Raw genomic sequence first — 23,489 nt, 5'->3', positions numbered from 1 at the left:
ATCCTTTCTCCCTTTTTCCCTAACATAACCCCAATTTTGTTCAGGAGATAGCAATAACGTAAACTACATTTCCTAGTCTCCTGCGCAGGGGGTAGCCATGTGGCCTAGTCTTGGCCAACAGGACTTAAGAAAAAGTAGCTAAGTGTGCATGGGAGAGATCGGCTTCCCCGCTGTGAGCACAACCCCTTCCTGTTTCCTGTCTTCCACTTCCTTCTTGGAATTAAGAGAAGAGGCTGGAGGTGGAGCGGCTATCTTGTGACAATGAGCTCACCACACTCTAAGGAATCCTTCGGGGCCTAGGTCATGACCCCTGGACTACTACTATCAGGCTTCTTACTACGAGACAAATAAATCTCACTGAAGCCACTTTGGTCAGGTCTCCATTACATTTAGCTAATTGTAAGGGCAGATAAAAGCAAATGACCGTTGGTGAGCATTTCTGAATAGGCCTTTCCTTTGGAGATGATGCTGGTCCTGACAGCAGGCAGAGGGCAAGATTAATGGAGTAGGATAAAATGAGGGTTGGAGAAGATGACTCTCCCCGGGTTTCTATCAGAGGACCATGACAAGGCCTCACTCAGGGTTTGAGGAAGAAGCTCCAGGCATCGCAGGCCCAGTGTGCCTGTGACCAGGGCCTTCTCTGCTCTGAATGAAATGAAATGCTCTCTTCTTTCTCTTCTCATTGTGAAATGAGGCTGCTGGACTAGATAACTTTTCAAAGGGCATAGTGCTCCAAGTCTGGGCTTTGGAGTCAGGCCGAGCTGGGTTTGGGTTCTAGCTCCATCACTTACTAGCTGTGTGTCTTTCAGTCATTTTTTTTTAGTTGACCTCTCTAGCATCATCATCTGTAAAATCCAAATTGTAACAGTACCTATAACTGTTGGACTAATGCTGGGGTTCTAAGGAATCACGCATTTAGACACCCAACAGAATGCCTGGCACAATACACCATGGGTACTGCAGCGTGCATTGAATGCTCTGGGTGGCAGATGTCCTTGTGTTCCAAGTTCTCTCAAAGGGTAGACTGGTGACTTGGAGTTTCCTGCCTGTTCTGGGTCTGAGGATGCTGCAGGGCTCTGGGAAGCCTCTCTAGATGCCCTTTACTCTGTGGGTGAGTGAAGTGGCCAGAGGCTGCCCACTGTCCAATGGCTTTTCTTCCAGCACACATGCTGTTGTGTCCAGGGTTCTTGGACCGCAGGTGGATAGGGGAAGCCCACAGACAGAGGACAGCCCAGACCAGGCCCAGAAAGGCTTTGTCCTGTGGGTCTTTGTCTTATCCAAAGTTTCGCGGGTATTGAAGCTGGGCTTGTGCTTTTCCTGGCAGTTGAGTGGGCCTGCACAGGACTACAGGAATTAGGGAGCTGGAAAAATACCTCCAGAATTGGATTCCTTACTGCAGCTGCTTTTGGCATAACTTTCTTCTCCTTGTCTTGAAAGGCCTCACCTTCTTTCTCTTCTCTGCAGTAGGAATCCTGGTGGAAAAAATCTTGGGGAGGGGGGGAGGAAATAAAGCCGCTGTTCTATTCCAGCCCTGAGAAGGTCAGTGGGGTGCGTCCCTCATGTCCACGGGGGGCCCTCTCTCTTGGCCGCAGTACTTCAGGCCAGACCCAGCCATGCTGACACTTGACAGCGCCTGCAGTTTACCCTGGCTCAGGTCCAGAGAGTTCGCCCGGGGCGGCCCCCTCTCCAGCGCAAAGAGCAGTTTAAATATAAATCAGTCCTCGACACAAACAGCCTCAGCGAGTCTCGGAGCCATCGCCGGAACTGAGAGCCCAGGTTTTCGGCGAGTGCAAACAAGCAGAGACCCGCTCCGTAAATCTCCCCGAGGGCGTCGGGAGGCGCGCCGCGGCACCCCTCTCCTCTTGAAAATTCGGCGCCCCGTCAAGCCCCCTGGCTCCCGTTGGCCCCTGCAGCCCATCTCGGCTCTCCTGCCCCCGAAGCCCTGCCAACCTCTTCTCCGGTCCCCTCCAGTCGCCCGCCTGTCGGTGCCCGCTGCACCCCCCGCCCCGCCCGCCCTCCAGGCCGCCCCCACCCCCCTGCCGGCTCCCGCCCCTCCAGCCGCTACCTCCCCCTCCCCGGGGCCCGCCGCCCCCCGCCGCCCAGCCGGGGACCTTCCCCGGGGCGGTCAAGCCTCGCGGGTCCAAGCCGGGCCCCGGGAGCAGAGGCGACCCCGGGCGCGGAGCGAGGTCACGCGCGGTCGGCCGCCGCGTCCCACCTGTCTGAGGGGGCGGCCGCGGCGGGGGCGGGGCCGGGGGCTCGCAGCGCCTTCGACAGCCGAGGAGAAGAGGGAGGAGGGAGAGCGCGTTTCATCATCGGCGACGGCGGCTGCCGCTTAAAAACTTCTGGGCGCGCACTCGCTCGCGCAGTCTCCGCGCTGCGAACCTCCTCCGGCGGCCGCGGCCGCTCTCACCAGCCACCCGCGCGGCCGCCCCCGCCCGAGGCGCCCGGCCCCTGCTCGCCCCGCCGCCCGCCCGGGCCCTGCGGCCGGCGCGCCGCTGCTGCGTCCCGCCCCGCCGGGGTCGCCACCATGGGGCTCTGGCCCGAGCCCGGCGCGCGCCGGGGCAGCGACGCCTCCTCGGGCCGAGCTGGCCGCTGTCCCCGCTCGGTCTTCAGCAACATTAAGGTGAGCGCAGAACCCGCGACCGTCGGGGCCCGAGCGGGCCGGGCGAACCTTCGGCGGGCTCCCGCGTCCGTCGGCGCTGCGGGGCCCGAGGGGGACGCCGGGGCGCCGGGGCTTCCGCTCGGCCCTCGGTGCCGCGCTCAGGGACGCCTCCCCGGGGGCCTGGCGGCGGGCGAGGGGCGCCCGGACGGAAGATCTCGTGCTGGGCGGTGTGTGCGTGTCTCCGTGTGGTGCGCGCGCTCTCACGCCCTCCTCGGGGCAAGAAACAGGACAATGACCCGACCTGCCTATTGGGTCAACTCTTCCCAGGTGGCGTCCTGCCCTTTGAAAAAGAACATCTCGCGGGGGACTTTTTCGGTCTCCTGCGGGCAGTTAACTTGGGGAAGGGGTGGGTTTGGAGGTGCCGGGAGGTGACAGGCTGTGGTTCCCCTGAGATGGGGGTCAGAGCCTAACTCATCCTGGGGTGGGTGGCAGAGGGGACGTTCTCCTTCCCCAAAAGCTGCAGCGCCTGGGCTCTGCTACCTCTCCGCGCTGCTGCCTGCAAAGTTCAGCACTCCCTCCCGGGGGTTGGCAACCCACACAGCGTGCTTCCTGGTCTGGAAATGGCCCCAGGAAAGCGGCAGGCCCTCGCAGTGTGTCCGTAACACCGGAGCAGGTGCCTCCGTCCTGGCGAGTTGTTGGGAGTGGGTGAAGAGGGGGTGTAGGTGGCCGAGGGGTGAGGACACTCTCGTCCCCAGGGGGATGGGGAATGCTCACCACTTCCTCACACGTCCACGGGGACCTGGAATAGTTGAATCCACACTCAGGCTCTTTTGCTGGTTCTGCCTGGGCAGAAACAACTGAGAGATGCACCTCCTGAGAGGGCAGAGCTGCTGTGGTGAAGACTGCAGAGCCCACATTAAGGCTCCTTGAGGGTAGTTGCGGGGAGGGAGGATGGTCCAGAGAGGTTCTGTCCAACAATCATACAGTCAGATGGGGCTAGGTAAAGCCTCCAGTGGTGCAATTTACCGGAGGATGGGGGAGAAGTGCTCTGTGGACTGATTATGTGAGTGTTCACCAGAAAGAGATCTGGAGGTCACAGTGAATCCCACCCGTATACTTACTCATATTGTTAGCAGTGGAGCTGCGATCCCCACTCCTGCTTCTGCTCTGGCCCCACACCACAATAAATAAAGGCTGAGTTGATTCCATGGTTGGATGTAAATAAGACACAGAAATTTTGAGATAGTTTCAGATAGTCCTCAAATTGCCTCACCTTTGGCCAGACCTGGATGAGAACACTGTGTGTGGGTTTGGTCCCACCATTCAAAAGAGTCTTGGAGAAGTTTCAGCAGAGAACTGTAGAAAATTTGGTGTTTATAAATTAGGGATTGGGAGGAAAGGGTGGGAGCAGCAGCTGGGTGGTCCGAAAAGGAAGAGGCCCAGGAGAGAGTCAGGGTGGGGGCACATCTCCCTATTTCACCAACAAGGGCAACAGAGGTAGCTTGTCCCAGAAGAGTTTTCTGACAGTGAGCGTCACCCCCCATGAGATTGATCCATCTAGACCTGCCCTGAGTCCCTAAAATGAGTTTATGGCCACAGTTTCTTTGAAGATCTATAAAAATGAGATTATGTATCATATGTTGATGATTTAACCACACATGCCTGAGGCCTGGACCCAGGCCAGTTGGCCTCCTAAAGGTTCATACCAGTTAAGAGTTTTTCTTAACTCTAAAAATCAGATTCTCTTAATTATTACCTCCACTGATCCATAGTAACTCTGAAACCAGAGTTTAGAGAGACTTCCACTTAGCTTCTCTTAATCAGCCTGAAACCAGGAACAATTTGGATATCTCAAGGCAAATCTGGGGCCTGGAATTCCATTAGTTAAACTCATATAAGCCTTTTCTTCCAGAGGACAGTAATGGTTGTCTGGGGAATTGCGATTTGCTGGGAGATTCCCTCCTCCCAATGAGAGGTTGGGTGATTGCTCTGCATTCTCTCCCAATAGGTGATGGACTGCATGTGTCTTGTGAACATGTGTGACATGGGGGCTAACAGGGGACACCCAACCTAAGGACCCATTCTTTTCCTGGGACAGACTAACATTGGCTTTATGACATTCCTGCCAACCATATGGTTTAGGGGAAGGGGATGAGGCCACAAGATGTAGATCCAAGTCAGTCTAACCTCTTACTAACTAACACATGGGGGCATTTCTCACCTTTCCTGGGCATCAGAGTTCTTATATTAAAACAACAGCAACAAACAAAAAACAGGTACTATGAATGATCCCCACCTCATGGGGGCTCCTTAAGGATTATGTGGGATGAGGCACAGGAAACCGGTTTTGTAAACCATGTAGGACTCTCCAGGACTGGCATCAATAAGATGTCAGTTTGCCTCAACAAACAGGATGCACGTTTAAACACCATTTAGGATCTGTTGTTCCACCAGTTATGCCTCACATGAGGCATAGTTAATAATTAAGAGAAACTACAGTTAATGTCCAAAATAGACGTAATAGTAGCTAACACTAATGGAGCTATCTGGATGTACCAAGAATTTGGGATATATTCCACCCATAATTAATCCTCATTACGACTCTATCTAGTGGATACTATTACTGTCGCCATTAATGATGAGGAAAACAAGGCTTAGTGAGGTGTGGACACATAGCCAGACAGGGGTGGAGTGTCGAGGAACCAGGTATGGGAGACCCCAGGGTCAGAGACTAACGGCCAAGCACCCTGCCCTCACCACCACATAGTGCTGCTCAATCTTGGTTGAGCACTCAGGGATACCGGAGGTATGCTTGTTTCTAGGGGTCAGTGCTTTCTTCAGGCCCTGCTGACACACACATCCCAACTGGGAGCAGGGGTCGCTGTCGTGGCTATAGGATGGATGTCCCCAGTCAGTAACAAGCTCATCATACCTTTTTACTCTTCACAACTCTCCCTAAAGAGCCTGGTGACTCTCACTTATGGGGTGAGGTTTTTGTACTCTCTCCTGTAGGAGTAAATACAATTGTATTTATTCTGGAGACAGTCTGTATTGCCTCTGGCTACAGGATTCTTAAGAAGCAGAAGACATGCTCACTAGTCATTGACAGAGAGAACAGTTCAACATCCAGAACTCTAAATTAAAAACAGATTCATTCATCGATTATGGGGGTAGGGGTGGGGAGGCAGGAGAGAGAGCCTTTGTGGCTAACGCATCCTGGCAGCCTCAAAGAGATCTGTTGTTTCTTGAAATGAAATTTGGGGGACCAAACTGAGGTTATCTTATAAAAGGAGTAGACCATTGGTAATTGCTGCCCAAATTTCAGGAACTCCCACACCTCAGGCCCCAGCGCAGGGAAATAGTGTATATCCTGTCAGTGAGGGAGAGTCCAGTGGGGATGGAGGGCATGGGATACACAGTGGGAAGAAAGGGACGGACAGATCTCACAGCTTGGCCTATGTGGCCCAGTGACCTCTGACCTGGGAGGGAAGTCCAAAATTGAGGGAGAGGTACTTTATCCTGGCCTGTGTCTATACCTTCCTAAGGCCTCTGACCCCCAAATGTGGGGAGACATCTTGGGCTTAATCTCTTGGGCTTAACCTCTTGGTTTCCAGAGGAAAGTGCTATATCCCACCAACCTGACTATTCATGCTTGGGGAAAACACTCTCAAAAGAATCCCTGGGGCCAAAGAATTCCTTAACTGGCCTCATGGATTAAGAGGTGCCCACTCTTCCTGCCCCAGGGCTGGTGGGTATTTCTCTGATGTTGAGGACAACATTTATCTATATCCCCTGAGAGGGCTTGGCTTGCCCTGCTTATATATGGGGGTGTGGGGAGGGGAGAATAATAGGAACTGGTTGGGTGGGGGTCACAGGTCACTCAGACCCTTTTCTCCTGTGATGATGCTCAACGCCCTTCTCCTGGTGATGAACTGGGACCTATACTGCCACAGAACAAAGGGAAGACTGATTTATGTCTCACAATATGGATCGCTGATCTTATCTCTTTCTGATCATTCTCTTTTGTCTGTGACAGTGACTTTGCTTCCATTCTAGGAGATCCAGATATGATGTTGGGATGCTGGGTTGGGAGCATGGCTTCCCCTCACCTTCTTTTGCTCTGTTTGTGAAATGCGGAAGAATGTGGGTGGTTCCCAGTGCAGACCTCATTCCTCCTTGTTCTCCCTCTTCACACCCCTGCTTGGTTACCCCTCCCATGGGTTTAACCACCTCCAGCCCTTGCTTCACCCCAGTTTCTGGCCTGTGGAGAGCTCCAGTTATGTGCTGAAGCCAGAGAGCTTGGGCATGGTGAAGCTAAGAAGCTTGGGACGCTCTCGGGCAGTGGCCCCCATTTTATATCATAAGTTCATGACCGTGTACTTGGGCATTGCACTCTCAGTGTCTGTTGAACAAGGACATAAAGAAATAGCTATGTGAATTTACACTTGTCTGTACCCCACAGGACCAGCACAGATGGGTTGTCACCATGGTCCTTGGGGGCTCCTTTTGAGGGGCTATGGGAGAAAGCTGAGTTCTTAGTACCAGACAAAGCTTGATTTATTTTGAGTTTTTAAAAAACTTCTTATTTTGAAACAATCATCTATTCATAGGAAAAATAGTGTGGAGAGGTGCTGTGCACCCTTCACCCAGTTTCTCCCAGTGGTTCTGTCTTAATTCTGCACTATAATACCAAAAGCAGGGACTGGACATTGCTATAATGTGTGTGTGTATTTTCATGCCATTTTGTCACAAGTTTGGATTCATGGAACCACCACCCTACTGCCTCAAGACACAGAACTATTTCCGTCACCACCAAGATCTCTGTTGTGCTACTCCTCTGGAGTCATGCCCACCCCCTTCCGCCTGCCTCCTATCACAACCCCAAATCTGTTCTCCAATACGATCATTTGTCATTTTGAGAATGTTACATAAATGGAATCATGCACTATGTAACCATTTGAGATTGGCTTTTCTCATTCAACATAATGCCCTTGAGACCCGTCCAGGATGTTGCTGGTATCAATAGTTTGTTCCTTTTTATTGTTGAGTTGTATTCCATGGTATAGATGTCCTATGATTGGCCTAAACATTCACTTATTGAGGGACATTTGGGTTGTTTCCAGTTTGGGGCTATTACAAGTAAAGCTGCTATGGACAATCATGTACAGGTTTTGGGGTAGACAAAAATTTTCATTTCTTTGGAGTAAATGCCCAGGAGTGCATTTGCTGGGTTGGATGGTAGTTGCATGTTGATTTTTTTTTTTTTTTTAAGAAACTGCCCAACTTTTTTCCAAAGTGGCCATACAATTTTACATTTGCACCAGTAATGTAAGAGAGATCCAGTTTCTCTACATCTTTGCCAGCATTTGATGTTGTCACTACTTTTTATTTTAGCCATTCCAATAGGTTTGTAGTAACATCTTGGCATGGTCTTCATTGGCATTTCCTTAATAGCTAGTGATGTTGAACATCTTTTCATGTGCTTATTTGCCATGTGTATGTGCTCTTCATTGAAATGTCTGCTTGTATAGTTTGTCCTTTGTCTAATCAGAATTTTTACTATTGTTTTGAGAGTTCCTTATATATATGAGATACAAGTCCTTTGTTAGGCATATGGTTTGCAAATATTTTCTCCCTGTCTGTAGCTTATCTTTTTATTCTCTTAACTGGGTCTTTCATAGAAAAAAATGTTTGGATTCTGATGAAATCTAATATATCGATTTTTAATTTTCTGGATCCTGCTTTTGGTGTATGCCTAAGAACTGCTCATCAAACCTAGTCCCTGAAAGTTTTCTCCTATATCTTCTAAAAGTTATATAACCTTGCATTTAAATCTATGATCCATTTTGAGTTCATTTTTGAATAGGTGTGAGGTTCTTTTTTGTTTGTTTGTTTGTTTATAGTTATCCAATTGCTCCTGCACCATATGTTGAGAAGACTATCCTTTCTCTATTGAATTGCCTTTGCTCCTTTGTCAAAAGCCAGTTGGCCATGCTTGTGTGGATTTATTCTGGGTTTTCTGTTCTGTTTCATTGATGGATATGTATATCTCTCTGCCAATACCACACTGTCTTGATTACTGTAGCTATTCAGCAAGTCTTGATGTCAGGTAGAAGCTTGATTTTTTTTGTCTGCAGTGGTATGTGTTTATCTTATGGTTACCATATTTTATAACCCATTCAGTTTCCCTTCTACTTTGTCTTTTAGGAAGATTTAAAGACAAATTTAAAGCTTGCTTTTAGTAACTGGATGGGATTTTATGTATCTCTGTGCTCCAGCTTTTCTTCTGGGCTCAGCTGAAGAGTCTTTTCCTTTGAACTTGATTTGTTAATCTATGATCCTAAACCTTTTTTATTCTCCACAACAGCCTTGCAAGGGAGGTTTCAGCATCTCTATTTCACACTTGAGGAAATGGAGGCTCATTCAAGACCACCTGTCCAGTAAATAGCAAGCAGGAATTCCCTCTCAGGGTCAGCTCACTCCCCAGCCCTCTTCTTCCCATGGCCACAGACTGCCTCTCAGTTCTGTATTCTCTCATCCATGAACATTTGGACCTGAGCTCCATGATCTCTGAGGTCCTTGCAAGTTCTCAGGTTCTCATCTCATGCTGTTCAGTTGCTGATGGAGATGAGACTGGGAGCAGGGCCAGTTGGGTCTGAGCTTTGCTGGGAGACCTGCTATGAAACCTGGCGGAAGTGGAGGGTGCAGACTGGCTTGTTGTCTTTGATCAATCCCCAGCTCTCTCAGTTTAGAGGACCTTGATGGATTACATTTGATCAGGGTGGGGAACGAAACCAAGGCAGGGAGTGTCAGGCTGCACCATGGGTTGAAGGATGGGTAGATACTCCAATGAGTAGTCCTCTCCCAGAGCAAGTCCTCCCAGCCTCTTTGCCCTGTTGAACAAGATGCTCAGGAGGCTCCAGGGAAATGCTGGAGGCTCTGGCATGGCTGGAGGGAGGAGCACCATCCTGGGACACTAACCCCAAATGAACTGGGGGACATTCAGTCTGGTCAGCATTGGTGCTGGCTCCCCACAGGGCTGCCCGCTGCCCCTCCCCACCCCACCCCCGCCTCCCCGAAAGTAGGCACACTAACCCTTTGGTAGACATTTAGTGTGCACCTGAGTCCTGTAGGAATCTGGGAGTTCTGGTAACAAGTTTCATTTTGTTTAGTCAAACATCAGTAATACCTACTTATGTTCCGAAGAATGTTACATCTAACACCCCTGGGAGATGCTGGCCTAGAGCACAGAAGGCCTCAGCTAAAATGCAGATGTCATTAGGGAGGGCTGCAACAAGCCAGTGTTTGTCCAGCCGCCCCACCAAGATGCCCTGAATTCTAGGAGAGAGTGAACAGGTTTCCACACAGGGGTAGACAAGAGGATGAGTGGATGAACCACGAGTATTACATTTCTGGGATATTTTATGTTTTATCTTAAAATCAAGTGAATTTTATATTTTCCTCCACAGTATAGCTATGTGTTTCCGAATATGTTGTATTTTCCCCCAAATCTTGGAGTAACATTGATGCTCTAGGAAGCTCTGCCATGTCTAGCTCGTGTCTCCCAAATGTGACTCCCAGGTAAAGCATACCAAGTTTGGGAAACACAACACAGGTAAACCTCAAGTCAGAACTAGTTTATCCAGTTAGTTCACCCAGCCAGCTTGTTAAGCCAGACGGAACGGTACCTAGAAAGTTTAAGTAGGACAGATACGGGGTGTGAATGTCAGACAATTCCTGGGTTGATCCCTGTGGGACACCCAGGAGATGAGCCAGCTAGAGAATGTACTGAGGTCCCTGTGGGCTTGGAGGAAAAGGATAGTGGCAGAACGGAAGGGTGGGGAGGACAGCAGGCTTCCCGAGTCACCCTTGCCCTACATAATGGGCTGCCAATGAGTTTGCAGGATGAAATTTTTTTTTTAAAGATTTTATTTATTTATTTAAGAGAGAGAGAGTGTGCGCATGCAAGAGAGCGCATGAGCCGGGGGGAGGGGCAGAGGCAGAGGGAGAAGCAGACTCCCTGCTGAGCAGGGAGACTGATGCAGGACTCAGGCCCAGGACCCTGGGATCATGACTTGAGCCAAAAGCAGACGCTTAACCGACTGAGCCACCCAGGTGCCCAGGGTGGGATTAAAATGACCATTTTCTCAGTCTCTTTTACATCCTTCCTGTCTTGTGCCTCAGGCCCTTTTGAAAACTTTCTGCTTTGCCTTTGCTTCTCAGTGTATTTGAGGGAAGTGGCAGGAGCTAAGCATTGGTGCAGGAGCCTGGGGCTCACTCACTCATAAGCCTTTACTGAGCGTCCACCACGTGAGGCTCTGTACCAGGTATTACTGTTTGCACTTGGCTCCCTAAGAGGCTCCCAAGCTTCCAAGAAACAAGAGTCTGTAAATTCCCTGCCTCTCAACATGTCCACCGGCCTTATTTTGCCCAGGACTGAAGCAGTTTCTGGGACACAGGACTTTCAGTTTTAAAACTGGAGAAGTTCTGGACAGGTTGGGACAAGTTGGTCACCTTACTGCCTCCTTTGCTGTGACATTGTACAAGAATGGACTTCCACCTTGACTGTGGGGCAGAGGAGCCACCGATGGAGGGTCAGGGATGGTGTCCGGTGATGGAAATAAATCGCAAGGATCTATGGCAGGAAGGGATTGTATTCGTCCAGAGAGAAGACGAGGAGGAACCAGGACACTGGTGGTGGGGCTCATGGAGCAACAAGCCCCATTACTCCTTCTTATTTGTATGCAGAAGTCCTCCTACCCTGTCCTGCCTTCGTTGCTCATCATGATTCCTAAGCATTTTTAACATCTCATGGTATAGAATCCATACAAGCGATGATAAAACTGACCTGTAGAAAGATAGTGCTTCTTGGCTTATAGAATTATTCAATTTCAAAATTGAATGTGACGAGAAAGATCATCTGCTCAAAGAGGCAGGAATCCTCTTGATGATGTCCTTACCTCTGTTTGCATAGCCCTAGTAATGGGGAACTCACCACCTCACAAGGCAGGTCCAGGAACTGGTAGCACCACAGGCTTTAAGTCTCTGCTATGTTGAGCTGAGATCTGCCCCTGCCCTTCCATTGGCATCCCCAGAGAGAAGCTAGCAAAACCCCCTCTTCCTGGTCACTCTCCTGGATATTTCCAGTAGAAAGCAGTCTCCCGGGCACCTGGGTGGCTCAGTTGGTTGGGCGACTGCCTTCGGCTCAGGTCATGATCCTGGAGTCCCGGGATCGAGTCCCGCATCGGGCTCCCTGCTTGGCGGGGAGTCTGCTTCTCCCTCTGACCCTCCTTCCTCTCGTGCTCTCTGTCTCTCATTCTCTCTCTCTCTCTCAAATAAATAAATAAAATCTTAAAAAAAAAAAAAAAAAGAAAGCAGTCTCCCCTCTCCCATAAGTCCCTCTAACTGGGGAGCTACTCGTCACGGATGAAATGGAAAGCCAGGTGGTCTGGACTACCCTCCTCTAAAAGCCAAACCAGGCTCTGAAGTTAGTCATTGCTAAGGGGTATGTGTGGTCCCCGACTCTTGTTGTCCCAGATCACAGAGGTTTTCTTGCTGGTTCTAGTCACTGCAAGGAGTTTGGTCACCACTCATGAAGGAACCTCCAGCTTTGTGGAGGCTGGTGGGCCCTGAGTTTCCTGGAACCAGCAGAGACCTTCCCATGATGGGGAACTCCATCCCATCAGGCCCTGCAAATTTATGCCCTCATGAGCTGTGAGGCCTGCCCAAGCCCATCTCTCACACTCTTCCTCCTTACCCCAATCTTCCTCTGTTCTCACCGCTAGCTCTCACTTCCCCCTGACTCTGCAGGCCTTCACAGAGTGTCCATGCCAAGCCTGGAAGAGCCCTGGATAAATCATTGTCTATCCTCTGGCCTCCAGCTAGATGACATCTCTCAGGAGGAAGTAGACAAGAGGCTCACTGGGGACTCCATCCTGACTTTATCACCAGAGGGCCCATCAGAGACCCTCACAGAGGGATCTGACCTAATGCTAGCAGGAACATACCTGTGGGATATACTCCAGGGATACACCCCACACATCCCTCCCATCCCCAAATGGCAGGGCCAAATTATTATAGAACCAGCTTTGTCTATTGGGCCATCTCCACCCCTGAACCTTGTCACTGACTTGGAAAGTGAGCCTACAGCGCCTTGTGGTTGTCCATTTCATTTCACATTGCCCCTGCTGTCAGGAGACTGTCCTCCTAGGCTCACCACAGCCTGGGGGGCTCCTTCTTCTTTGTACTCAGCATCCTAAGAAAGCACAGTCCCACTGAATCAACATGTAAACTTAACATATAAGCATGTAAAACTAACAAGGAGTGGGGACAAGGCTGTTTTGGTTGCCTGAAAATCACAAATATTCAGAATTCCCATCCTCAGCAATACATTTTTATTAGTAACAGTTACAATTTTCTGAGCTATCTTCACAAAGATGGATATATTTTATTACGGCATGTATATATGGGAAAATATATGGGATATCAAATTGTGAATGCAAATGCATTTGAGGGAACCTATTATGTGCCAAATTTAGTGAAATAATAAGTGGACCTTTCAGAAATGCTATCTGACTAAATCTTACCTCCCATGCTCCAAGATGCATATTATCTGCATTTCATAGTGGAAACTGGCAGGCAACTCATGGGAATTGCCACATTACACAGTGACAAAGCTGGTATTTGGGGACTCTGTCTTACGACTCTTTCCTCTATGGCTGCTTCCTGCATCCCACCACAAATCCCAACCAGCTGGGGCACCTGGAGGGCTCAGTTGGTTAAGCGTCTGCCTTCGGCTCGGGTCATGATCCTGGAGTCCCAGGATCTAGCCCCGCGTCGGGCTCCCTGCTCAGCGGGGAGCCTGCTTCTCCCTCTGCCCTTCCCCCTGCTCCTGTGTGTGTGTGCACATGTGTGCTCTCTCTCTCTCTCTCAAGTAAATAAATAAAATCCTTAAAAAAAAAAAATCCCAACCAGCTGAGCCAGAGCTTTGCACTTCAGTCCTTCATACCATCAGACACAAGCAGGTCTACTTATTTGTATGTATTATTGTATTTTCCTAAGCCAAATTTGACAATGGTTGCCCTGAAAGTCTTTGTTCCTCAACTTTCCTCTCTTTCCCCTCACCCGTGCTCATAAGGCTAGACAGATACTCCAGCTGAACAGCACACAGCACGCAAGGACCCAGCCTGAAGGTGGCTTAGAAACACTTCCTAAAGAATAAATGGAAACCCAGTCAGCTGAACATTTTATTATGTGACTCATAATGCTCAGAAGCTTATAGTGAGGAAATGACTTATATATCTAGAAACTGGAGAGTCCAGGGGACGTCCATCTATGGAATATTTACAAATTATTTTTTGAAGTTTTCTTGAGAATAGTTTAAACTTGGGGGAAGGGTTCATTCTATAATCTAAAATAGAGGCTGTAGGATAGGCAACTATATGTAGAGATGATCCAAATTTTTAAGTCACAAGAAGACTTGAAGAGGGTACAGCTAAACAGATAGTTCTCTGTGTGAGAAGCCTACAAATGGTTTTGTTTTCCTTCTTTGTGACTTTCTGTGTTTTCCATTTTTCTATGATAAATATGTCCTGTGCTTATAATTAGAAAAAACTGTCAATTATAAAGCCCTAAAGTCTGTGGTGACACCCACACCCCCCCTTTGCTGGATATTCATTGTGGGATATGAAATACCATATAAGATGGGAGGTGTCTGGTCTCCAGGTACCTAAGGCTGGACCAAAGATGAAGCCAGGATGGCCGGCAGGGCTGTGCAGTTCTCTAGAGGGACCATTCCCAGTTCCCATCACTGTTCCCACTGCATTATTACATTTGTTCTTGCATTTGAGTCTTATGGCTCCTCAGAGTTGGAGATAAAGTCAAATAACAATACTTTAATTCTTTTTTTTAAAGATTTTATTTATTTGAGAGAGAGAGAGCATGAGCGGGGGGAGGGGCAGAGGCAGAGGGTGAAGTAGACTCCCCGCTGAGCAGGGAGCCCCATGTGGGGCTCCATCCCAGGACCCTGAGATCATGACCTGAGCTGAAGGCAGATGCTTAAACGACTGAGCCACCTAGGTGCCCCAACAATACTTTAATTCTTAAAGAGAGATAAAACTATGGAACATTTTCTTCTTTGGGAAGATTTGAGAGGCGTTTCTCTACTTCCCTCTCTGCTCTTCTGGTGCCCACTCCCAGTGGCTGGCTCAGAGCTTGGGAATCTAGCCCTAAGTTTGGCCAAGCATCTTAGGGAAGTGAGTGTATCTGATGGGCTCCATGCCATGAAGGAAGAGTGGGCCTGAGGGAGAGGCAGTGAGGATAGAGGCCGGGACAGGAACTGCTAAGTGCTGCCTGGGGTCTGGTCCTGAGCCTGGACTTTTACACCCAGGTGGATGTGGGGACATTCTGGGTGGGTTTTCACCCAGTCATTTGGTAAGCCTTGATTAACTACCCCCTGTTTGTAAGATAACACTCTGCAAGCTTTGTATTCAGCAGGGCTTTCGAAACTCTGAGGCCAGGAATCGGTCAGGATGGCTGCCTGAGATGCATTCATTTTGTTCATTCATTCATGCAACATGTTATTATTGATCACCTACCATCAACCATTGAAGATACAATGATGAACAAAAGAGTGGGCTATGTCCTCTCGAGAGATATATAAACAGTGAGCAGATGCACAAATAACATGGTTACAATGTGTGTCAAATGAGGGGGAATGGAACTGGGTTCTCTGAAGAAGAAGGGGGTAGAGATAGAACTGGATTCTGCTTAATACATATGCAGCCACAGGCTCTGGATTCTAAAAAGTCATCGTCATGCTTCTGATATATAACCTCTGCTTGGGGAATACAGCTGTGCATCAGACAACACAGCTGTGCATCTTTCAAAGGCTCTGGTTAGTTAGGATAAGATGGATCATAAAGACCAATAGTGAATTATGGCTTCCATCAACATGACAGGTTCACATAACACGGGACTTCATACTATAAATACCTAGAGATGCTTCATAAAATAGAACACCACCAAATATTTAAAAGTGGAGCCAAGCTTGCAAGAAAGAAAGTGAAATTTTCAGGTGCAAGAAATGAAGACTGAGTTGAACACCAAAACAATGAGTGTACCAACTGACCCTACAGCAGGGATGGAGGGGAGAAATGTGTGTGGTATGACTAGACCAGTAAAGAAACCCTAAAGAAACTCGTAATGGAGATTAGGTATTAGTAATCACACAGGGAGCAAAGATGGCATGGGGAGTTGGCCCTCAGATTGATGCGTAAAGCTGGCCCCCTGGTGAGAAGGGTACTAATTAAACTCTGCCCACCACCCTAGGGACAGCAAAGAGGCTTATCTCTAACGGGACCTCTGGGTGAAATAATTCCTCTAAGAAATCATAACCCCAAGTCTGTGCCACATAGAATTGAAAACAACTTATACTATCCACATGGTATGGGAATCTCTAAGCAAATAAAGTAGCGTAAAATTTATTTTTGGGCTGGCAATAACTCTTTGCCATCTGGTAGGCAAAAGAGTAAAACCACTCCGGAAGGATGTTTCTATAATCTAGACCAACCAGAATCCCTAAGAAAAGACAATGCCCTTGGAAGAAGAGTTTACAAGAAAAAGTTACACAAGGAAATGATCCACCGTAAGCAACAGGCAGCAGATATATCAATGAGGAAAATTAGCACCTGAAGATTTTGAGATAATGGAACATTCTGAAAGAGACTATAAAACCATATTAAAATGTTTAAAGAGGTGTAAAAAGAAATAGAAAAAGGAATGGGCAGTTTTGAGAAGTACATGGGAATTCTAGAAATGAAAAACATAGATATAAAAAGTAAAAGTTCAGTGAATGGTTAAATAGCAGATTAGATAATTTCCCAATTTCAAACCCTTAACTTAATCACATCTGCACTTAATGATAATTTGGAAGTGGAAGATAGGATTGAAGAAGTCACCCTGAATACAGCACAGAGGAATAAAGAAGTGGAAACTGTGAAAGACTGGTTAAGAGATATGGAAACATTAAGGATGAAGTCCAATAAAAGTCTGAAATGAGTACCAAAGATGAGAGTAGAATGAATAGGTGACAGACAATATTGAAGAAATGACAGAGAATTTTCAGAATTGAGAAAATATATTATACCACGATATAAAAAAAAGCACAGTAAATTCTGGCAGGAATTTACAATAAGAGCACACCTCTACATAGTATACTGAAATTGCAAAACAGTAAAGACAGAAATATTTTATGAGCTCTAGGGTGAAATTGCAGATTACTTATAAGGATCAGTAATTAGACCGATACCAGTCTTCTCAAAATAAATAATAGATACTAGACAATAATGGAATAATTTTCAGAATGCTAAGAGAAAATTAGCACCAAATTCAAATTTTATAACTAAAAGATAATTCAAGAAGACAAATTAGAGATTTTTCAAACAAAAGCAAGGAATTTACCAATCATGAGTCCTCACTAAAATGAAGAAGGGTGAAATTCATAAGGCAAGAAATAAAACACAGAAGGAAAGGATAGGTTACAAAAAGTGGTAGTAATTAATTGTAGGTAGACAAAAATAATAATGATTTATGGAGGGCAGAAAAGATTGAAGTAGGATAATACACACCATTAATATGAAAAGTTAGAAGGGAAAACTGGAGTTAAGTCTTAAGTCCTTGGCTTGTTTGGAAGGAGAGTGGAAAAATTAATTAACTTTAGTCTTCGTTAAGTCAGTTATGTATGTTAAAATGTATGAGTAATCATGGGGACACCTGGGTGGCTCAGTCGGTTAAGCGTCTGCCTTCGGCTCAGGTCATGATCCCAGGGTCCTCGGATCGAGTCCCGCATCAGGCTCCTTGATCAGTGGGGGGCCTGTTTCTCCCTCTGCCTGCAGCTCTCCCTGCTTGTGCTCTCTCTCTCTGACAAATAAAATCTTAAAAAAAAAAAAGTATGGGTAATCATGAACAGAAAAGACATTGAATGTATACTTTCCAAAGTAGAAGAGAGTAAGAAGTTGAAACCTAATAAACCAATAGAAGGCTGGAAAAGAGAGAATGAAAGGCCAAAAATAAAAACAAAAAACATCATGGAAATAGGAGCACAATAAAATGAAGTAGTTATTAAATCTAGATTTGTCAGAAATTACAACACATGAAAACAGACCACTCTCACCGTTTCAGAGCCAGAGAATCTCAGACCGGATTGATACAGAGACAGGGAGAGAGAGGGAGAGAAAGGAGAGAGAGAAGGAGGGAGGGAGAAAGGGAAGGAGAGAGAGAGGACCTAGTTACATGCTGTTTAAAAGAAAAAGTTGAAAATCAGAGGACAAAAGAAAATATATCAGGAGAATATCAACTAAAGAAAAGATTACCTACTTTGATAAAAAGAAGAGTTTTTTTTAAGGCAAGAAGAATGGTAGATTGTGAGATGCTTGCAGTGTCTAAAACTGACTAGAGACCAATATCTAGGCCCTAGGATCTCCTAATAAGAGAAATACAAGAACCAAAATAGAAAAATGTGCGAAGATATGGGCAGGTGGCCTGGAGTGCCAGCTGGGCTCTGTCTACCCTCTGTACTTTTCTCTGAATGTCACCGCCAGTATCTTACACAATAAACCTCTGTCTTCTTCATGGCTGAGTCATGCTCAGCAACCAGCATACCTGCTACCCTTTGTTTAGTTCCACCTTGAAATAATCCCAGGGCAGGACTCTGATTGGCTCCTCTGGGTCATGTGCCCCTCCCTGAGGCAGGGCAGGGTCCTCTGACAGGGGGCTCCTCCTGGAACCCTGTGGTTGAATAGGGGCCGTTCTCTAGAACAAGGAGGGGGCAGTGCTGGTCTCAGGAGGAGAGCTGAGCAGACAAGACAATTGAGACTTCCTATGGAGAGGCAGAGAACACACCTCTCGGAGACACTGAAAAGGAGGCAATGTGGTCCTGATGAGGGAAAAGAGGTAGGCTGAATGGAGGCATTGCTACTGGGGAAGAAGGGAAGGTCCTGGATGAGTCAGTGTTTGTATTAGTTTTTTACTCCTGTTGGAACAAATCACCATCAAACTTAGTGGCTTAAAACAACCAAATTTACTGTCTTATGGTTCTGGAGGACCTCCAGTCAAGGTGTTGGTAGGTCTGTGGTCCTTCTGGAGGCTTTAGTGGAGCATCTGTTTCCTTGCCTTTCCTAGCTTCTAGAGGCCACCTACTTCCTTGGCTTGTGGCTCCTTCCTCCTCAGAGGCAGCAGATGAGCATCTTGAAATCTCTCTCCCTCTCACCTTTGTTTCTGACTCTGACCCTCCTGCCTCCCTCTTATAAGGATCCTGTGATTACATTGGGCTCACCCAGATAATCCAGAATATTCTCCTACTCTAAAAAATGTAATCACTTCTGCTAAGTCCTTTTTGCCATTAAAGCAACGTATTCACTGGTTCTGAGTATTAGGGGACTCAGACACTGGGGAGGCCATTGTTTTGTGTATCTCAGGGTTTGATCAAACCAGAGCCAATAGAAGATACACATACATGTATGTATATGTATATGTATTTCAAGGAATTGACTTATACAGTTGTGGGGGCTGGATAAGCGAATTGAAAATTCACAGGGCTGGCAGGCAGGCAGGAAAAGATGATCACAGGCATTGGGCCAAAGCTCCTATTCAGGGGAATCTTTTTCATTCTCTCCCTCCTTCCTTCCCTCCCTCTCTCTCTCCCTCCCTCTCTCTCCCTCTCACATCTGCTCTTAAGGCCTTCTGATTAATTGAATCAAGTCCACCCCGATTATTTAGGATAATCTTCCTTACTTAATGTCAAGTCATTATATATTGTAATGACATCAACAAATTTCCTCCACAGCAACACCCATGTTACTTTGATTGAATAACTGGGGACTGTAGCCTAGCCAAACTGGCACATCAAAAACATTGTCACAGGGTCAAAGGGCAGTGACATTCAGGATCTGTACATGATAGAATGTGGCAACCACAGGCAGAGGGCTCCAGGAGAGGTGAGCGCCACAGGGCAATAGAACAACCCCCCCCAAAAGGGCTGCAGGGGCCAGAGGGGCTTTGCTGAAGTCACTGAGGGGAGGAAGGCGCGTTTTGGGGTGAGCTGCTGCAGGGAGGCCCCGGATGGGGCACTCCGTCCACTTCTTCCCATGACTGGAGTCTCCTTGCATCCTCTATACAGATCAGATGGCCAGCATATCGCCGGTGCCTAGACCCACCTTCCTTATGTTGCCTATCAGTATTCGTCCTGTGATCTGCTGTGGCGGTCACAGGCCTCTGGCTGCAGACATGAATGGATAGCGGTGCTGGAAAGGTGGGTGAGCTCATGTCGGCTGGCATGCGGCTAGGGCTGCAGCTGGTAGGCGTCAAGTATTTGCTTAGCTAATCTTTTCCCGTCTAGGGATGCTTATTGATGATTTCATTCATGAGTCTTAAACCTGCAGGTAGAAATCCCAGCCAAAACAAACCAGGTATGGATGATGAAACCACATTCCTTTGCACTTGCCTTCAACACCTCTAGGTAAGGCAGCGTGGGAGAGTCAGAGGAATTGGGAGGTGGACGGAAGTACACAGCCAGGACGAGTGTGCCGGCCCCCACCAGCAGTGCGGCCAGACCCTGACCATGTGAAGAGACCACATGTCCAGATGGCCAGGTGGCCAAGGGAAGTGCCGAGAGATCATGAGATCGCCTCAGTTTTACCCCATTTTTTTTGGTAATGGAGTTGCACACAGAGGTTGGGCCTTGTCTCCAGGAAAGAGATGTCTGGAAAGAAAGGTTTAGGTTAAAGCTCAGGAGGACCTCCTTGAGTCTGAGGCGGTGGTTCCCTAAGTGTTGTTCCTGTACCAGCAGCATCAGCATCGCATGGGAGCTTGTTATAAATGCAGATTCCTGGGCCCTATCCTAGAGCTTCTGAATGTAAAACTGGAGGTGGGGCCCAGCCGGCTGTTTCAACAAGCCCTCTGTGTAATTCTGATGCACCCTGAAATTCTAGAACCTCTGCTCTGAGGCAAGGCACATATCAGGACACTGATTCACATGCAGAGGTCACTGGGATGTCTGTGATATTCTTGTCCCCAAGATGTTCACTAAAGCCACTGATAGGAAGTGATCAGTTAAGCTGAAATGGTTGCCAGGGAGTGTCTCCAATGTGGGAGCCATAGCTGATGGGAGGAACTTTGGGGAGCTTCCTGCTGCGTGTAGCCTGGGGCAAAGCCATGGGCTATGCATGTCAGGCCCTGAGACCTGCCCCTGGGCCAGGAGAAAGGAGGTTGGGGAGCGTACAGAAGGCAGAGCCTTCTCAGCCTGGAGAAGCATGGCCAGCCACATGGTGGAATTCAGAGACTCTCCGGAGGTGCTCTGGGCCCATTGACTTGCTGTGCTAGGCTGAGTTTCGTTTCAATCTTTTTTACCCCAAGTAGTTTGGAGATGGCAAATGTTCTCTGGTCAGGGGTGTTCGAACTAATGATATTTATAGCTTACAATTAAATACTGTAGGTAAACAGAGAATTTGAGAAATTGGCTTGCTCTCCCCCTTGCTCCCACTCCTTCCCTCATTTCCTGTGTTTGGATGGGATATGTTATAGTGCAACAGAAGACCTTGACGCCCTGAGTGAGCCCTCCCAGCAGCGGAGGAGATCACTGCAGCCTAGTCCCCTTGTCACTGCCAGGGGTCCTGGGCAGTGGGTGTGGGAGGGAGTGCCAGAGGGTGTGGGTGGTAGGGAAGGATGTTCTGGTTGCTTTTATCTAAACACGGCTTTCCGGTGGGAAAGAGCCTAGCAGGCCTTCTTGACTTCCTGCCTTGACCTCTCATGTAACAGTTCCCTTTCCTCTCAAACACCAGCCTGAGACCTGAGGAAATCTTTCAAGAGAGGCTTTGGGCATTTTCTGCAGTGCTGACTAAAGCCCTCTCTTCTCTCTGCCTGAAGACTGGTTCCCACCCAGTTTCTTCTACCTTTCCCTCTGCAGGCCCACCAGTGTTTCTCCCTCTTCGCCCTCCTTGCTGAGCTGAGGGGTGGAACTGGGAGGAAGGCAGATAGAGGGGAGGGGAGAGGGAGCACCTTGGGAGACACACAGGAAAGTCAAAGAGGTGAGGTCCTGGAAGGAGCGGCCCTTTGTCTGCAATAGCCCAGAAATAAGTTGAAGCAATGGAGAGAGTAGAGCTAGAATAGATGCCCCAGGCCATGTGCTGGCGGGGATGACTGCAGAAGACCACCTACATCCTGGTGCAGACTTTGGTGATAAAGCTGCCCACCCCTGGAGACGAGACGGAAGACTCAACTTGGACCAAATCGTAGTATGTTGTTAGCAACCAACCTGCCTCTGTCACGCTCCAGATCCTTCATTTTTCAGGTTAGACTTCCTGTGTCCCAGAGAGCCATGTGGCCTCCTGATTCTCCTGTAAATTTAGCAAGTGAAGTTCTGTTAGGAGGTATTCCCTGGGGCTCCATTTCAGGCAGACACTCCATCTCAAAGATGGTAACTTGCAGCTGTGTGGAGTCTAACAGGGCATAGAGCTCTTCTGGCCTCAGGGAAAAGGAGCAAAAGGTAAAAGAGATAATGGGACAAGACATCTTCTCATAGCTGCAGTCTCGCTCAAGGAGTGTATCGTCAACATTGCATAAAGCCCAAGGTGGGGGGGGGGGATTTATTTCAAAACTCTACATGTAGCTACCATTTTATTTTGGAGATTGGTCCTTGAATTCCATATGGTCCGAAGGATCTTTTCCTTTCTTCTTGGGTGTGAGGTTGAATAGCTATCATCACTCACCCTGATCCCATTGTCTTTTGAGTTCTCTCCTTCCCTTTCCTTGGTCACTCACCACCCCCCACTTCCACTTAGTCATCCAGCCACTGCCTTCCCTGGAGCTTTCCTCCTGCTGACATCCACCAGTCCATGGCCACCCCCGACGGGAGGGGCTTCTTCTACCCGTTCCGAGACCTTGCATGGGCCTACCTGCCTCTAGTCTTCCTTCTCTCTCCTCTCTTCCTCATCTTGTTACTGGTTAACCTTTCTAAGAACGGTTGACAACATTATTGCTGTCAACAAGTATTCAGTGATGGCCAAAGAGAAAATTCTGTGGCTTTCCTTGGGCACTGATCCTCTTTCCTGACTTGGTTTTCTCCTCTCACCTAACCAGAACTTTCTCAGGCTAACCAGATGATTTCCTGACCCCTAATCCTGTCATGCTTACGTTTTTCCGCTCCTCATCTTGTCTCCTGGGCTAGGACGACCCTTTGTTCCTTTCTACATTCTGACATTCTCCTCATCCTCAAAATCCTGCTCTGACCTCATTTTCTCCAGGGACCTCTCCCTCGCCTTCTCATATTCTCAGCACCTCTGGCACCATTACTTGTATGGCTGCTCTAGCATTTGCCATATTGTCTTAAGATATTGTATACATATGCCTCATCTTATTAACAAACGGGAGCCCCCGGAGGGGTCTGGCCTGGCTTGGCCCTTGGTCTCCCCTGGAATATGCTTGGCCCATGATGGTATTCAATAAATATCTGCTTATCACATTATTTTTTATGTTTCTTCTGGGCAAGACTAGCAAATAATGCAACCCCCCCCAACACACACACACACACACACACTCACAGCCCCCAATAAAATCTATCAGAGCTGGCAAGCCAAAGGAATTGTAAACTGTGTCTGCACTTTTGCCAGAGGGAGGCGCTGTTTCAGTCATCACAGGCAGATCCCACATTCAGTGAAGGATAAGTCTTGACCTGTGTGTGTTTTGAACTAAGTGAGGTTCTCCCTCCACCCCTCCCATATAACCACGACTGCCCTGGAATCACAAGTGTGATGGCATTAAAGTGATGTGCAAACAGAGTATGACAGGGAAATCAGAGGCAGGCCGACGAGGAGTCAAGGGAGGGCAGGGAGCA

The 23,489-nt window shown here is 48.0% G+C and overlaps 1 protein-coding gene across 1 annotated transcript in view; it reads left to right on the top strand.

Moving 5' to 3' along the window:
- Window positions 1-2,527: 2,527 nt before the first annotated feature.
- SLCO2A1 (solute carrier organic anion transporter family member 2A1) overlaps window positions 2,528-23,489 on the top strand; it is an 83,804-nt gene continuing 62,842 nt past the window's right edge. The window contains exon 1 of the mRNA XM_034994969.1: window positions 2,528-2,623. Within this exon, the coding sequence (XP_034850860.1) occupies window positions 2,528-2,623 (96 nt within the window). The remainder of the gene's footprint in view (window positions 2,624-23,489) is intronic.

This window comes from Mirounga leonina, unplaced genomic scaffold (genome assembly GCF_011800145.1).
Source record: "Mirounga leonina isolate KUSES-001 unplaced genomic scaffold, KU_Mleo_1.0 Mir_115, whole genome shotgun sequence".
NCBI classification, from domain to species: Eukaryota; Metazoa; Chordata; class Mammalia; order Carnivora; family Phocidae; genus Mirounga; species Mirounga leonina.
Note: the sequence above shows the minus strand (reverse complement) of the source record. Positions and strands in the feature narration are given on the sequence as shown.